The following is a 16,526-nucleotide window of genomic DNA, read 5'->3' on the forward strand; positions in this document are numbered from 1 at the left end:
TATCCTGTAGCCCTGTACTGCCTTTTGTACATCCTTTTGTCAGTGTCTGACCTGAGGATGAGTCACGGCCATTGCTTGACCAATTTGCTCTCTGTGAAAGCTTGAGGTCACATTTCTTAAATGAAAGTGTGTGCGTGTATCCTTATCACTGGGAACATCATAATTTCAGGTGTCTTGTCCGCTCTGTCTGGATTTGTGTAGTACAGATGCTGGTATACTTCCTTTGGGATATGCTTTACTCCTGTAGATGGGAGACGTCTAAAGCGACCTGGGACTGTAGCTGCTGCCATTTCCTTGCATACAGTCCTCACTTTCTCTCACTGTTTCTAAGACCGAGTCCTCAGCAAGGAAAGGAAGTTTTTTCCCCCTCAGTCACTATGCGGTCCTCGCAGCTGCCCTCCCTGCCACGTCCTGGGAGCATGTGTCACGCAAAGGCGTGTGAGCCTTTCTGTTTCCTTCACTGTTGATTTACTTATTGATACTAATTTCAAGTTCATATTGATGAATCTTTAGGCCATTTAAGTTCCAGTAGTAGACACCTTGTCTACTGTGATCTACTTGGCAGTAGTACTCACTGTATTTAAAAGACTTGGGACTTTTTTTTCTCCTGTTTTCCCGCTAACCACCCCCAGGAGACTCTTGTGAACCACAGCTCTTCTGTCTTTGTAATTAAAAGGATTATTGCCCTACCTATACTCTCTATGGACTCTCAAGAAAATATACTAGGAACATATTAATATGGAAGGCTTCAAAAATAGAGAATTTTAATTTTTTTTTTCTCATCTGCCCAGGGTGGTTGGATTTAGGGTTGTACCATGACAGGCAGTTGGGCTCTTTCAGAGGCATTTCTGATCCTAGTCGGTATGATTGCCACAGATGGTTTGCTTTTGTTATAGTTTCCTTTTAAAGGTAAGGTTGCATTAAAGACATGAACTTTTATGTTTCTCTTAGAACAATCAGCACCCTTCAGTGAAGGTTTGGAGGCGCTAGAACTCCCCCTTGTGGGTTTCTAAAATATATTGTACAGTGAATGAAAGTACAGGTTTAATTTTTTTAAATGTAGTTTTGTTTAAATCTTTATTTGGTACCGGGTCTTTTTTTTTTTTTTTTTTTTCCTGTATTTTAGGGAAAGGTCTACAGGGTGTTTAGGATCTCACTACTGGATGGGACTCATAGTGATTCTCCTGTTTACAGCCAGCCTCCCAAGTGCTGGGATTACAGGCGTGTGCTGCCACACCCAGTCTCAATCACAGTCTCAGTGCACCCTGGCACGGCATGGCAGTGGTACAGGGTCTTGCTATGCAGCTCAGACTTGTAGTGATCCTTCTGTTTCAGTCTCCCCAGTGCTGGGATTGTAGGCTGGTGCCACCATGCCTAGTTCCTGGCATGCCCATTTCAAGTTTGACTGATTCTATAACATCTGTGACTATGTGTCTTGTATTTATGTACTTACCAAGTATACATTGAGGTTCTGTTATGTGATGGGCATTATGATAAAAGCCCCAAATAGGGTGCTCACTGTCTCTTCAGTCCTTAACTGGGTTGCTGCTGGGTTAGTGAGGCGCTTTATGAATGGTGCAAAGGTGTGAGGTGTGGGCAGCTATCTACCCAGCAGCGAGGCCTGAGAGAGCTGTTTCAGCCGAGGCACAAAATTGCATTAGCAGAGGTGGAGGCAAGGGCAAGAGGGGGTCATGGATTGAAGGCAGAGGAACAGCAACTACAGAATATGGAGAGCAAGCAGTGTGGAAGTTGTCCTAGGGAGGCTGCACAGGAGGGAGGAGCTAGAGATGAGGCAGAGCCTGAATTTTGTAGCTGCAGTAAAGAAGGTGGACTTGTGCCAAGTGAGGAGTCTGACAGGTTATAAGCATCTTTGCAGGGCTTATTTGCAAACTTTTTTTTTTTTTTTTTTTTTTTTGGTTGTGCTGGAAATGGGAGCCAGGACAGGCTTGCTGGGTATGCAGCCCACCCTGAGCCCTACCTCAGCCTTGTGAACTCACTCTCAGCAGTGTGCAGGATGTAGTAGAGGGGGCAGGGCTGGATGAAGGGGGCTAGGAGGAAGTAATTACAGCATAAACTTCTAATGTAGTTTTGTGTGGTTAGAATATTTTGGTTTTGCAGACCACACAGTCTGTGTTGCAAGTACTTGGCGGTGTTGGAGAACAAAAATAACTGGAGACCAGTAGTGGCAAACCTGTGGTGCATGTGCTGCAGATGGCTATCTGTTATCATTGACAGCTCTAGGGGCTTTACCATCACTGCCATAGCCAGTATGGTGTGGAAGGAACCGCGCGGCTGTGTTCCAGTGAATTTTATTTGCAGAAAGAGGCTAGTACCATTGTTAGCCTAGAGTACAGCTTGTCAATAACCCTTCTCCAGTGTAGTGAGAGTGAAGTTCAAGCCTAGCCTGGGCAACTTAGTAACTTAGCAAAACTCGTTCTCAAAATGAAAAAATAAGTCTCCAAAGAACTGAGGATATAGCTCAGTAGAGTTCTTGGGTTCAAACCCCAGTACCACACAAAGCAAAACAAAGTCCTCAGAAAGACCTAGGCATGAACTTAGGGCAGCTGAAGAGGGGCCTTGGCTTCTCGCGGTTATGGACTTCAAGCTGGGTCATTAGGTTTCTAGCTTAAACAGTCATGTGAGTAATGGTGTGGATGCTGAACCCAGCACTGGGACGGGCCAAGGTAGCTTGCTGGGATATGTAAGTGTTCATGTGATGCCCTTTTCAGCTTGGACTGTGGCAAGTGCAGAAGTCTGAGGTGGAGGGATGGGGTGGGTGTGCTTAGTGTGTATTAGAGAGTGTCTTAGTTACTCTTCTCTCGTTGCTGGGACAAATACCCAACACTCAAAATGAAGGAAGGAAAGGTTTATTTAGCTCAGTTACTGGAGGTTTTAGTCCATACTCAGCTGGCTTCAAGGCAGCCTGGCACAAGGCAGAGGGCAACTTTTCATGGCTGCGGCAAAGAGCAAGAACTAACGGAGAGGTAGCAGCAACTCTAGCAGCTAACTTCTCTTCCCTCCTTACATTGAAATGCGAATTACCTGCCCCAGGGCAGGTGCAGCATCCACACCCACAATAATCACAAACTCCAGAAGCTGCCCCAAAACTGCATGAGGCTTTAGGGGGACACCCATACATAAACCGTAACAGAGAGACCTAGCTAGCAGGAGAGGTCCGGACAGCCGCCACATGCCTGCCTCTAGGGGCTGGAGGAAGAACAGTGTGGAAGGAGGAGAAAAACCAGGAGAAACAAAAGGTTAGTGTTTAGTGAGGGAGAAGGGACTCTTGGATCTGGCTGTTGAACATTGTTTGTGATTGTAGTTAAAGCAGTTTTACAGAAGTGTGGCTTTTTTGTAAAAATCTTTGGTGGAGGAATTTGTTCATAGAAAGACAAACTCAAAACTCTAGTTAAGCTTTTAGAGTGGAATTATAGATCATGCTCTTAAGAATGCTTGCAGTTACTAAGCACAAATTTTTAAAAAGCCTATTAATATATGATACCATGTATAGGCTTAAAGTACCCTTAATATCTTTACTGTATTAAAAGTGTAATATGTTTTGTTCTTTTTTTTCAATGCTTATCTCCTTGGATGGCAAGTAGAGTAGTTACAATGGTGGTGGTGGTGGTGGTGGTGATGGCGGTGATGGTGGTGATGGTGGTGATGGTGGTTTTGGTGGTGGAGACTAAAGCTAGGGCCTCACGAGTGCTTGAGCAAATGCTTTACTGCTCAGCTACAGCCCCAGCCACGGTTATATTTTTTATGTAGCATACTGAAATCTTTAAAAATCTAACAAACTGAGATTGTGGTGATTCTACTTGATGCGCCTTCCTGGGGTTAGTAAAGCTCACATGCTTTCTTAATTCGCAGATTTCCAGGTGCTCTGACCGTGGCTCCTTTTTATAATCACACCAGCACATCAACATACGAAAGAGGACACCCTGGTTTCTGTAGATTGGTGTGTTGTACTAACTAGCTTTTCTTTGCATTCATACATCTGTCGGCTCTACTGTCCCCCTCTACTGGCTGTGTCCCTGGTCGGATTGTTCCTTTTCGTGAGCATGTGTAGGTGTATTGCAGTGTGACCAAATCTTTTGAATGTCACAGAGTCCTGCATTCTTTTCATAGACCTTTGTCTCCTGTGTCCATAGCTCTTCCACATAGTGCAATAGCCAGTTGAATTTGGGCATTTCTTCAAGTTTTGTCTGACTCAGGAGTCATGGCTTTTGAAGGTCATTGTACTGCTAGAAGGCACACAGAAAAATAATAAATTGGTTGTTAATGTAGGAGACTTTTATGTTTTCACACTTAATAGCACACAGAACTGCTGGAGTACAGTGTTCCTGTATTTAGAACATCCTTACCTGCTTATTGCTGTCCTAGGAATGAAGCCTGTGGGAGAATTTATGATTTACCTTTTAGAAAATAAGCTCACTGTTACCACAGTTTTGCTCATTGTTATGCTTCCAATAATGGCCAGCACTTACCAGATACTCAAATATTTGTTGCATGGATGAATAAATGTGGTTTCTGAATAAGTGATGGGCTGTTTACTGTTGCTGTTAGCATGTACCTTTTGTTTCCTATTAAGCTGTTGTCCCCCTTTTTTCTTATTTCAGGCAGAAACCACTAACACCAGCCTCTTGCAGGTGCATCTGGAGTGCAGTTTACATAATAAAGTGTGTCAGCAATTAAAGGTAAAATGAAAGATTTAGTGTTTCCTTTCAGCCTTCCTGCCTCTTTGCTTAAAAATGAAAACCAAAACAGCACTCATTTCTACTCTCAGAAGTATACATTCTGTTGTCTTTTAAAAAATCATTTATTTACTTATTTGGTACAGGATGAGGGTTTTGGGGGTGGCATGATGTATGGTGCCTGGGATTGAACCCGGATCCTTGCACTTGCCATGCAGGCGCTTAGACTGCTGAGCGTTCTCCCCAGCTATTCTGTTGTTTTAAGTGCTTATCTTTTTCAAGAATTTGAAATCACAAAGTTTGGATGATTTTTCTTTTTGAGTTTTTCCTATTTTTCCCTTTCCAATCTCAGAGTTGTTATCTGGAATCTCATGATGTTTTACATTTACAAATGAGCATAATTGTAACAATGGAAAACTCCTCAAAAGCATTTGAAGAAAACACTCAAGATTTGTTAGATCATCTCTCCATTGTTTATGTAGCAACAGACAAATCTGAAAGCTCAGGTAAGATGAAATCTCCTGCAGCATTCCTCCTAGTGCTGGGGATGTAACTCGGGAGTAGCGTGTGTGCTTAGCACTCATGAGGCCCTGAGTTTGCTCCCTAGCACCACAAAACAAAATAGAAATCTTTGTTATAGAGTTTTGACATTAACCTTGCATCGTCAGTCAGTAGTGAGCAAATCAAGGCAAAGAACCTTTGCTTTTATTAAAGATGGCAGTAGAAACTGGCTGCCAATCTGCTGCAGCTAATAGGGCTGTATTATAATTTGAGAGTAAGTTAAATGACCAGTGCAAATTATTCTGAGTCCTTGTGAAATAATTTTTCTTGGAATTTCATGTAAAATGTTTGAGGTCTTAGGTCTCTTATTCCAGTTTTACTGAATTGCAGAAAGCTTGGTTGACTAAATCATGCTATTTTTGTGTTGTCGGTAGTCAGCACCCTAGCTAGTTCTTGGATGCCTGACAAATTACAGTGGAATTTAATGTTTAGTTCTATGAATTTTGTCTTTGGAAACGTGAATAATTACTTGATCACTGTAACTATCTAATACTTTTGGTAGGAAATATATACTGATGATCTATGAAATTCATATTGTGAGATTTATTGATAGCCTTTAGGTATGATGACTGTTCTATGGGAAAACTATAAATATAGTAAAAAATATAAATGTAAGTATATAAATATATATATATAAGAAATGGCACAAATGATACATAAAAGCATAGTTTTTTATTGCAGATTTCTGTCTTGGTTCTGGGGACAAAACCCAGGTCCTGACACAGGCTAAGTACATGTTGTTCTGCTGAGCCCTGGTGGCTTCTGAGTTATGGGTTGGATACCAGTTACCTTCTGGTTCTCATGACTGGCTGAAGTTGTGATGAATTGCAGGAGAGCTTTTCTGTCTTGTTTGTAGTTACTGGTGATTCTCATAATAGGTGGGTTAAACTCACATGTTGGAGAAGACCCCTGTTCTGTGGAGAAAAGCCAGCCTGCATTCTGAGATGCCAGAGTTTGATTCTTTCCAAGCATGGCTGTTTGCTCAGTTAACCCCCTGCAAACAAACAAACAAATAAACCCAAACAAACAAAAAACACAGTATAAAACCTAAACTGAGGTTTTCTGTCAGGGAGATTCTTCATCATACAGAGAGCCCACATGAGCAGGCCAGTCTTTCTGTAAGGAGGATTTTTCTTTTGACTTAAAAGAGTACCCAAAAGGAAACAGCTTCTGGTTTTGATACCAATATTCAAAAAATAAGGTAACTTTTTTTGTAGAAATGTATAATCAATAACAGTATTAAGGTCTAGGAATGAGATGGATTTTTGTTTTAATCTCATTGCTTTAATTCTTTTGGACAGATGATTCGGCAGTGAATATGTATGTATTACATTCAGGAAACGGCCTTATATGGATACAGGTATTAATAAATGCTTACTTAAAGAAGAATTTGAAATTGTAAGTGGGCACTAAATTGCAGTATGTAAGAACTTCTCAGGAACAGATGCAGAAATAGTCGTATCTGTTATGTTTTGCTTTCATTAAACCCACTCCCTCTTGCTTGAAGCCCAACTTGTGTAAAAGTTACCCCCCATTTCCTTGTAGACTCATCTGCTGAGCAGTTGTTAAGTATCCTGAACTGTGCTGTTTATTTATATAGCATTCAAACTACATAACTGTTCACCTGGCTGAAGGTAGTAATCGGGTTTTCTTCTTGCAGGATGTGCATCATCTCTCACAAGGGGATGCTTTGTCTCTGCAGTTTAAACCAGTATTGCTACCTACTTCTGCGACGAACTTCACCAAAATTGCCTCTTTTACTTGCAAAGGTATTCATTTTAAAAAGTACTGGAGGTTGTCTCTTCCTTTCGTTACTTAGTTGATGGTTTGGCAGTACTTTCTGCACAGTAATTTAAAATTGCAGATGAGAGACATGGATTTAAAAAGATTTTGATTTCAGTACACCAAAGTCTTTGTTGTTAAATGGTGGAATGATGTAAAGTGTGGTGATGGCACTTGTTTCCTGCTCTGTTTGTAGGGTTGAAAGCTACAGCATGTTGAAGCTTAACTTGGTGACTTACTGTAGGACTGGGGTGGACCTGCATTTGTTGGAGGTGTTGCTTTCAGCAGTAGCTTAGCTATTGCTTAGTTTTGTTTCCTTGTAAAGAATGTGGTTGAATACTTAGTGAGCAGGAACCCCTGTCCTGCCTTCAGGTTCTTCCTTATAGCTGAGAGTTCTGTAGAGGAATTCAGATGGACTTGAAATACAGGGTAATATGTCTGGCTCACGCATGTTTCAAGAACTGTAATTCAAAGCAATAAATGAGATATAATTTATTACTTAGATCACTAAGGATCATAAAGGTTGTTAATATTCTGTTAGGAGTACAACAATTAGGAAACAAAAGATACTTGTTTTAACTGGAGTATAAATCAGTGAAGGCTGTTAAGGAAGGAAAATTGTGAGTCTCAGTGAAAATTTAAAATACTCTTATTTGTTCTTTAGTCTTCAGTTCTAGTGGTAGCAGTGTTTCCTACAGGTGTGTGTATTTAAGACTACGTCAGGGACCAGTGAGATAACTCTAAAGGTCTGAAGTGCCTGCTCAGGCAAGCTTAGGCAAGCACACAGGGACCATGTTTCCATCCCAGCACCACATACCATGCCAGCCCTGCCCCCAGGGTGGGCTGAGCCAGCCAAAAAAAAAAAAAAAGAAGAAAAAAAGACTACATCAGGTTGGGTATAGTGACGTGTGCCTGTGGCTTATATCCTCAGGAGGCTGAGGCAGGAGGATCACTTGAGCCTGAGCATTTTCTGTTTAGGTACAGAATGCCTGGAAGGATGGATATCCAAGGAAGTGCTAAGAATCATTTCCTCTGTCAGAGACGCAGGGGTGAAGCAGATGTTAGTTTCCTTTTTTAAATAGTGTTTGAATTGTTTTTGGAAGCCTATGTATATATAACTTTGAAGAAAATTGACTGTTAGCGTGAGAGTCAATAACTCCACATTAGCAACTTCACATTATGACCTAGATGAAGGAAAGCCACTATTTTATCATGAGTGATGTTTGAAGCCCATTCCCACCCATTACAGTTAAGCTCACCTTTGCTGTCAGGTCTCATCCCTGTCTTGCTTTGTGGGCCTCTGTGTGCTGTTCCCCGCCCGACCAGGGAGCTCTGCTCCTTACTTCCGTCATCGCTGGCAGAACTAGGAGTTTCCTCTTATGCTAAAGACAGATCTGTGTAAAGGAAAAGCCACAAAATACTACTTTCTTTTCCCCCCCAAAAAAAGAAGATATGGAAGGTTTTCAAAAGCGATGGGGAGGTGCAGGGGAGATGCAGACCTGGTATTCCAGATCACTGATAGCAAGCCAGTGAGGAGGAACATAGGAGCATTTGAGAAAGTGTGTTCCTGTGTATATTTAATTCAGTTTCAGTGATGTCAGCCAAAAGTTATAAGTAAAACTTGTATCTTATTTTTGTTCAGGCTTAATTAAAAATACTTGCATTTTACATTTATTTCTTTACACAAAAAGCAGCTACAACATGTGACAGTGGAATTATAGAAGATGTGAAGAAGACAAAAACCACTCCAACACTAAAAGCATGCCTCTCATCCCCAGTGGTGCATGGGTATGTTCTCCCAAATCATGGCTTTTCCTCTGTAAGTGCTTCTAAAATGCAAGTGATACAGCTTGTATACTTCTCTTTCTTGAGTTGCCTTCCCCTGTGTCAGCACTGCTGAGACCGTGAAAGGTTTCCTAACAAAATGGGAAGAGAAAGCTAAGTAATTCGATTTATGAAGTAGGTTCCAGGCCTGGGGGTCACGTGTGTGGAAAGAAGTGCTTGTGCGAGTTTCTGAGTGGCATTCAGACCTGGTTTTGCCCTGGTGGCCTCTCTGAGCTGCCCTCGCCATTGCTGGGCCATTTCTTCTGTTTTCACTGCTGTTGCTATAAGCCAGGAGGTTGAGGAAGTGACCTCTGGTCATTGCCAGTAGCAGTGTTTCCTGCTGCCCCCTCTTTGCAAATGGAGGCTGCTTCAAAGCTAATGGTGTGCTAGCACTCAGGGCTAACTGCCCACGTGTCTGCTGTCCACAGGTATTTCAGAGTGGACTCCTCTGCAGCCCGGTTTCACATAGAGAGTCATGAGAACACGTCAGGAGTGTGGTCCATATGGTGCCTCAACCATTTTGACCCAGGTGTTGTGTTAAAGGATGTGTTTATTTCCAAGGAAACCAAGCACATTTTAAAGGTATACATTTCTCCAAGCTTTGGCTTATTGTAGTTTTGACTTTAGTCAAATGCTATGAAATTAATGCTTGGTAATATAAAATTTAACTTTGGTGTGCAATTTAAAGAAATATTTTTCCTTTAATATTCCAGAATGCCTTTTAGGGTCTCTTATCTTTCCTTTCCCCTCCCAGTCACCCTAATCCCTTGCCTCCTTCTCATTTTTAAACTGTTGTTCAAGGAGCTCAAAATAATCAGTGTATATCTTAAAAAAAATGCTTACCTTAACATTATTTAAAATGTTACGTGATTTATACTAAAATATTTTATTTAGTAAAAATCTAATTAATGGTAAAATAGTAGTTTGCAAAGTGCCATTTACAGCAACATTAAGATTATCTCTATGAAAATGAAGATAATGGCATATTAAGCAGCGTTTGAAATAGTTGTCATTGGTCTAGAACTAATTCAGCAAAATTACACTTTTTAGTGTATAGGAGAACTTTGACATCATATTTTATGATTTTAAACATAATTAATGTTAGGAAAAGTAATCTGTCTTGCTTCTTTTCTTTTTAGATTCTGAATTTCACTGGCCCTTTATTTCTACCTCCAGGCTGTTGGAATGTATTTTCTTTGAAACTTGCTGTTAAAGACATTGCCGTAAATATATTCACCAATGTATTTTTGACTACAAACATAGGTGCCATTTTTGCAATACCTCTACAGATTTTCTCAGCACCAAATAAGGTATTGTTCACAACGTCCTATATGTGTTGTAGTTTCTAAAAACGACAACTTTTTATTTACTTATGATGCTTGGGTTTTATTCACTGGGTTTAAGTTTGTATTCTTCATGGCTAAGAAATTGAAGGATATCAATTTTAGATGGTAAATTTGTTTACAGACTGAAATTTTTATTGGAAAGGATTGACTTTTCATGAAGTAATTTAAGATTATTTAATAAAATAAATCAGGGCCATCAAGATAGCTCAGTGGTCTAAAGTGCCTTCTAGGAAAGCACAGGGACCAAGGTTTATTTCCCCAGGGCAGGCTGAGCCAGGCTCAAAAATAAAATGAAATAAAAAAATACATTATTTCAAATTGATTAGTTAAGTTCATTTTCCAAAAATTTTTTTTTCTTCTTCTTTTTTTTTTTTTCCCTTTCCTTATGTGCTGCTGAGATTGGAACCTGTGGCCTTATGCATAATAGGCAAGGACTTCCTCACTGGACTCATCCTCAGCTCTTATTTCTAGAAATTTTAAAGCAAGGAATGTATGCTTGCTATGGACAGCATCTTTAAATTTTCATTGCGTACCACAGTGACTTCAAATAAATTAGATTATAAAAGGCATTATTCGTCTTTTAAATGAGACTAAGTTATTATCTATAATTTTATTATCTTGAATTTTCCTAGTGGGCCAAATCTAAAACTTGAAAAGTTTCATAAGAGAATAAATTATAAAATCTGGGTAAATTGTGTTTAGTTTAGGTTCTCTTAAACATGTCTCATTTTTGTTAACGTTTGTTTCTTTTTATTTAGTTATTGTTGCTTCCTTTTGATCCAAGCTATTCTGTATAACACTGGGCTCTAGTTTTTCACTATGAGACATTCATGCAATCATCTTCATGATTTTTCTCTCTTACTAGTGTTGATGTTTCATTTAGAAATGCCTTGTGTTTAACTAGAAGATTAAAGGTAGAGCTTCATAAATCAAACTGAGCAAAAATGTGAGGTTAGTTAATGCTATTATTTTTGAACAGGGCAGATTTCTTAGAAATGTCCTCTTTTCAGTTAAGAGGCACATGTAAGAAGAATGTGGAGGGGAGGTAAGCAAGGGCAGGTGTCAGGCGTGTGTGCAAGTAGCAAGTTTGGACTATTCAGATCTGCAGGAAATGGGATGTACATGTCCTGAGTAGGTAGGCCTTACTGTAGACTTGGCATACTGGTTCTCAGAGGACTAGAGTACAGTTGAAAATAGGCAAACAAAACACTACCAAGACTGTCTTGACACTAATTTACTCTTTAATCCACGTGGTAGCTGGGTGTCTCGTGGCTGTCTTTATGGACATTGGTGATTGTACAGCATCCACCATTGTGACCTTTCTGTGAGAGGCAGCTCATATTTCTCTGACCTGATTTAAGGATAAAGAAAACCTAGACATGTCTTTCTAGTTGTCTGGCTCCTGGTGAAAAGGGAGTCCACTGAGGTGGAGGCCAGTGTCTGCTTCATATTTTAGTGCAGTAGGATTTTTATGCCAAGTTTTGTGATTTAAGTTATTCATATATTACTTTTCAATCTAGGAAGGGAGTCTGGGTTTTGAAGTGATAGCACATTGTGGCATGCATTATTTCATGGGAAAATCAAAAGCAGGTAAGTATTTTGCCCTTAGACTTTCTGTAGAATTCGAATTTGGGGGGATTGGGAAGTAGTGAGTAAAATTGGATGCAAAGTTAATTCTGTTAAAGTAATTGTGTCATATTCTGTTTGTAGAGAGCATGATCATTGACAGAATGACTTCATGTTGTTCAGAACCCTCCAAAACACATCCAGGGCACTTGTGGAAATAATGCTGATATTCTTTAGTAGCCTGTGCTTTTGTAAGGCTTTTAAAAAAATAATATTGTTTGATCATTGTAACAGCCTTACCAGGAAAAACTGGAAGGTGAAAGAGCTGGCTCGATGCTAGTAAGAGCTTTGGAATTGGGTTTGAAGACTTGAGCTGCAGGGTGTAAACATCTTGTAGGGTGCTAATGGTGGTGTGAGGGCAAAGGCCAGAGCATTGATCAGGAAATGGTTTTAGTTTTCTGGATTAAACTTTTTTTTTTTTGTATTTCAATTGATTAAGCTATTGAAAAAGAGAATTTTAAAGTACAGACATTTCTTTTGGAAGACTTCCTTCTTTTCTTCCTGGTACCCTGTATAGCACAGACAAGCAGGAGGCAACATGAACAGTAGACCAGTGTGTAAACATGCAGCTTGTGTAGGCTCTGGCCTGCCTTCTTTTGAGAAGTGGCATTTGTGTCTCAGCACTTGACATAGGATGCTGAAAGACTCAGATGAGCACATTTGCATGGAAGCAGAATTTTACATTTCAGATTTAAGGCTCCTAAAAATGCTTCAAATATAATCTTAATTTGTTTCAGGCTGTATTCATAAGCCATGTGTCTTTTATGTTAATACCTTTGCATAATTCAACTTCATTTTTGCTTTTCACATGTTTGTTTAATTTGATATATCATTTACCATTGAGTTAGAGGGACTTTTGGTTAAGTAGCAGGAGAAAGAGGAGGTATTTATTACTCTGTTGTCCTTAGTTTGAGGTGTTTTAACGATCAGCCCTTGAAGGTTGTTAATTAGTATTTTCTATAAATCTAAACATTAAATTTGGTCTACTTTCTAGAGAGACCTAACTGGCATAGGAGCCTTTCTCTGGATCGGTCTACCTGGGATATGGATTCAGAACTTGCAAATAAATTGTATGACAAGTGGAAGAAATATAAGAATGGCGATGTCTGTAGGTACGTTTTCAGCTGCTTTTTGTTCTGTCATTAAGAAGTGGGGAGAAACTATTATGTAGTATTTTTTTTTTAAATTATACAGAAGTTTTAGTTGTTGGTGATATTTGTCTTTTTTTTATTTTGACAAATTTCAACCCTCAGAAAAAATAGAGAGGATAATGCCGGGAGCACGCATATATTCCTCAATTAGATTGTGTTTATGAGGTGTTTGCATCTTACCATTTTCCCTGTATTTTCTTCATTTTGTATCTTTGTTGCACACACATGCACTCATTTTTGGCCAGCTCACTTGAAAATGAGCTGTATGTATCATACTTCAGCCCTCCATACTTCACTGGGACTATTTTTAACGTTATACTTCAATCTTCAACACTTTACTAGGAAATTATTTCCATTGCGTGCCCAACAAGTTCAGTGAAGTTGTATTATTTAGCATACAGTTTATATTAAAATTTTCTTAGTTGGACTAATTTGTTTTCTTTTTTTTTCTTTCATCCCTAGTGTGTTCAAAAACCAGGCATTGTGTGATTGTCTTGTTTTTGTAGACTGAATTAGGGTTCCATCTTTCACTTTTGTCATATTAATGGTTTTTGAATCCTGTTCTGTATTGGATTTCTGTGATTGGCTCCTTCGGTTTAGGCTCAAGCTAAGTGTTTTAAGCAAGAATTACTTTTTTGATCTCGTGTCTTGTTTATTGCATCATACCAGGAGTTGCGTGTCCGTTTGTCCCACTGTTAATGTTACTTGGTCTCGCTTAGGTGATGGGGGTCAGAGCTCTTCACGTTCCACACTAGTTTTCTTTTCAAAATGAAAAAATAATGTGTTCTATGATGATTTGATAGCATACAAATATATTGTTCCTTAAGAATCTTACACTCTTTGATTTTAGCATTCATGGATTTTTTCTTTTTTTGAGGAACCGGGGATTGAACGCAGGCCCTTGCGCTTGCCAGGGAAGCGCTTATTCCACTGAGCCATCTCCCAGGCCCCTATTCATGGATAATTATTGCCCAAGTCAATTGTTAGAATTACAGCTGCAAAATGGTGATGTTTTTATTTTGTTTGTTCTACCTTTATTTTTATTTTTATTTTTTATGTATTTGGTCCAGGGCCTCACTATGCAGCTTGGACTCACAGTGGTTCCCCCTGTTTCAGCTTCCCAGCCCTGGGATAACAGCCCTGCATCAGTGGCAGGTTCAGAGGGCCTGGGGCGGGGCCAGGATCAAACCCCCTGCGCTTGCCTAAGCAGGCGCTAAGATGCTGAGGCATCTCCCCAGCCCTTTGTTCTACATTTATTATCTGTAGGGTTTTTTTGTATTTTATGTTTTATGTATTTGGTACAGGGTCTCACTACACAGTCTACATTTATTATCAAGTGCTTTTTTTTTTCTCCTATAAAGGGGCCTGTTTTGAGCTTCACTAGTTCCTTCTATGTGTTGTTCTCTGTTAACTGTGATTATTTTTTATGATAAATTGTCACATTTAATATGGGAAGCTTGTATGTCTCTGATTTTTGTTATCATTCTATGAACACTTGGTTGCTTTCCAGTAAGATAGAACATTTTGGCGTCAACTTTTTCTGGGGATTGAACACAGGCTGAGCTGATCATGCACTCTAACATGGAGTCACTCCCTCGACCTTCCAAAGACAATCTTACAGTTTTTCTGCTTCAGCCTTAGCATAAGCCATTTTCCCCAGGTGACCTTCTTCCTTTGAGTAGGAGTGGTATTTAGTGATTTCCTTCATTCTTTTATATTGAAATTGTTTTCCATTGTATTGTCTTTCTCAATTACACAGGGGGAATGTTTTAGGAAAGAGTCAGTTTGCCCACTTCAGAAAGTCCAAGGAACCGGAACCCTTCCCTTTCTTTTTGCCTCGTTTGGTTATGGAGCCTGGCCTCATGTTGCGCTTCAGTGCGACTGCCCTTCGGAACAGTGTGGTAAGGACGGTGGGTCTTAGCGTCTCTGTCAGTGACACCTTAGCTCTTAGCTTTTCAGAGTGTGTAAAACCTTGGTTTGTGAGTGTGATTCGTTCTAGAAACGTGCTTATACATCAGAGCAGTTGTCCCTTTAAGAAATAATGAAAACTCATGGTTTGTTCTACAACCCAAAAATATTCATGTGAAAGTGATTAAAATACTGTAATATAATGAGATAATAAAAGTGAATGAATTTAGGGCTGGGGAGATAGATTAGTAGAATAAGCGCCTTGCCTGGCAAGTGCAGAGTCCTGAGTTCAATCCCCAGTATCACACACACACACACACACACACACACACACACACACACACAAAGTGAGTTAACCTGCACTTGTCTTTGGGAACTTTCATGGCTGTAGGGAGGGGGACGAAAGAGGGGGACTGCTGTGTAGGAGACTTTCACACCACTGACAGAGCCCCTGCTGTCCTTTGGCTCAGTGAAATATTTTTCTTTTTGTACGTCTTTAACAAAGAACCTATTCACTGATACTTGCTTTGACTTCCTTTTGAGAATTTCACAGAAATGTGACATTTCTGGGGCTTGATCCCTGGCACCATATGCTGCACCAGCCCTGCCCCCAGGCGCCCTGAGCTGACCACCCAGAGAAGGCATAGTGGCGCATGTCTGTAATCCCAGCACTGGGGAGACTGAAAATGAGGACCGCTATGAGTCCAAGCTGCGTAGTGAGACCCTGTGCCAAGAAATGTGACATTTCACTGTTGTTGAACAGATTCATTGCTGCACTCCTATACCCTTATGTAGGTGTTGCTTTTCTACAAAACTTTGTACTGTTTCCCACATTTTACACATCTTCCTAATGTCATTCAGAGTGAAGGATTCCCCTGCCTCTTTCTCCTCCTCAGTGGTTGAGATCTCCTCCATAACCTCTTGCTGTTGGGAAATGGTCATGCACGATCCTGGCGCATGTTCAGTTGTGGTCGTGTGACATTCGGCATCATGTACTTCTTGTATTGCAGCACCACTCATTTGTCCAGGAAAAATTTATTGGAAATGTGTGATCATTTGTGAAATACTTGTAGAACAGTTTACTTGAAATCTAGGATTTTCATGTATTTCCACCTGGAAATACTGTTTCAGAACCAAAATTACTGTAAGTGCATACACACGCATCATTAGGGCAAATAGAGACATTCAGAAAAGCAGAGTGATTAAACGTGCATTAAATTTTGAATCAGATGTGAATTTTATAAATGAAATATGGATTAAGAAAGTATTCAGCTTACTAGCAAAATCTTGGCTATGTGGGTTTAGCCAGGACTTAGCTTCAGAGTGAGACACTGACAGGAAGCCTAGAGCACGCCAGGCTGCTGTGCGGTTCCGCGGGGACACGGGCTCCATCTGTGCATTTACTTTTCATCCTTTGTGCGGGGGCCTCCTCCCTACAGCATGGTTTCCAGCCAGCCAGGGGGCGGGGACTGTGGGCAGAGAAGGGAGGTACCCCCGCAGCCCTCCCCTTGGTGTCGCCCTAGGAAGTGTGTCCTGTGGCTCGGGTTGCAGTGTACACATGAGCAGTGTTCAGGGAGCTTCTTAGCGTGACCCTGAGATTGCTTTTATGTTCTTTTTTTTTTTTTTTTTTTTTT

At 40.3% G+C, this 16,526-nt stretch overlaps 1 protein-coding gene across 1 annotated transcript in view; it reads left to right on the forward strand.

Moving 5' to 3' along the window:
- Positions 1-16,526, forward strand: part of Tmem131l (transmembrane 131 like) — a 187,381-nt gene that overhangs the window by 113,738 nt on the left and 57,117 nt on the right. The window contains exons 7-16 of the mRNA XM_023723669.1: positions 4,620-4,697; positions 5,047-5,200; positions 6,557-6,615; positions 6,916-7,024; positions 8,729-8,825; positions 9,290-9,443; positions 10,001-10,171; positions 11,728-11,797; positions 12,828-12,945; positions 14,744-14,885. Of these exons, the coding sequence (XP_023579437.1) occupies positions 4,620-4,697; positions 5,047-5,200; positions 6,557-6,615; positions 6,916-7,024; positions 8,729-8,825; positions 9,290-9,443; positions 10,001-10,171; positions 11,728-11,797; positions 12,828-12,945; positions 14,744-14,885 (1,152 nt within the window). The remainder of the gene's footprint in view (positions 1-4,619; positions 4,698-5,046; positions 5,201-6,556; positions 6,616-6,915; positions 7,025-8,728; positions 8,826-9,289; positions 9,444-10,000; positions 10,172-11,727; positions 11,798-12,827; positions 12,946-14,743; positions 14,886-16,526) is intronic.

This window comes from Octodon degus, unplaced genomic scaffold (genome assembly GCF_000260255.1).
Source record: "Octodon degus isolate 3935 unplaced genomic scaffold, OctDeg1.0 scaffold00101, whole genome shotgun sequence".
Lineage (NCBI taxonomy): Eukaryota > Metazoa > Chordata > Mammalia > Rodentia > Octodontidae > Octodon > Octodon degus.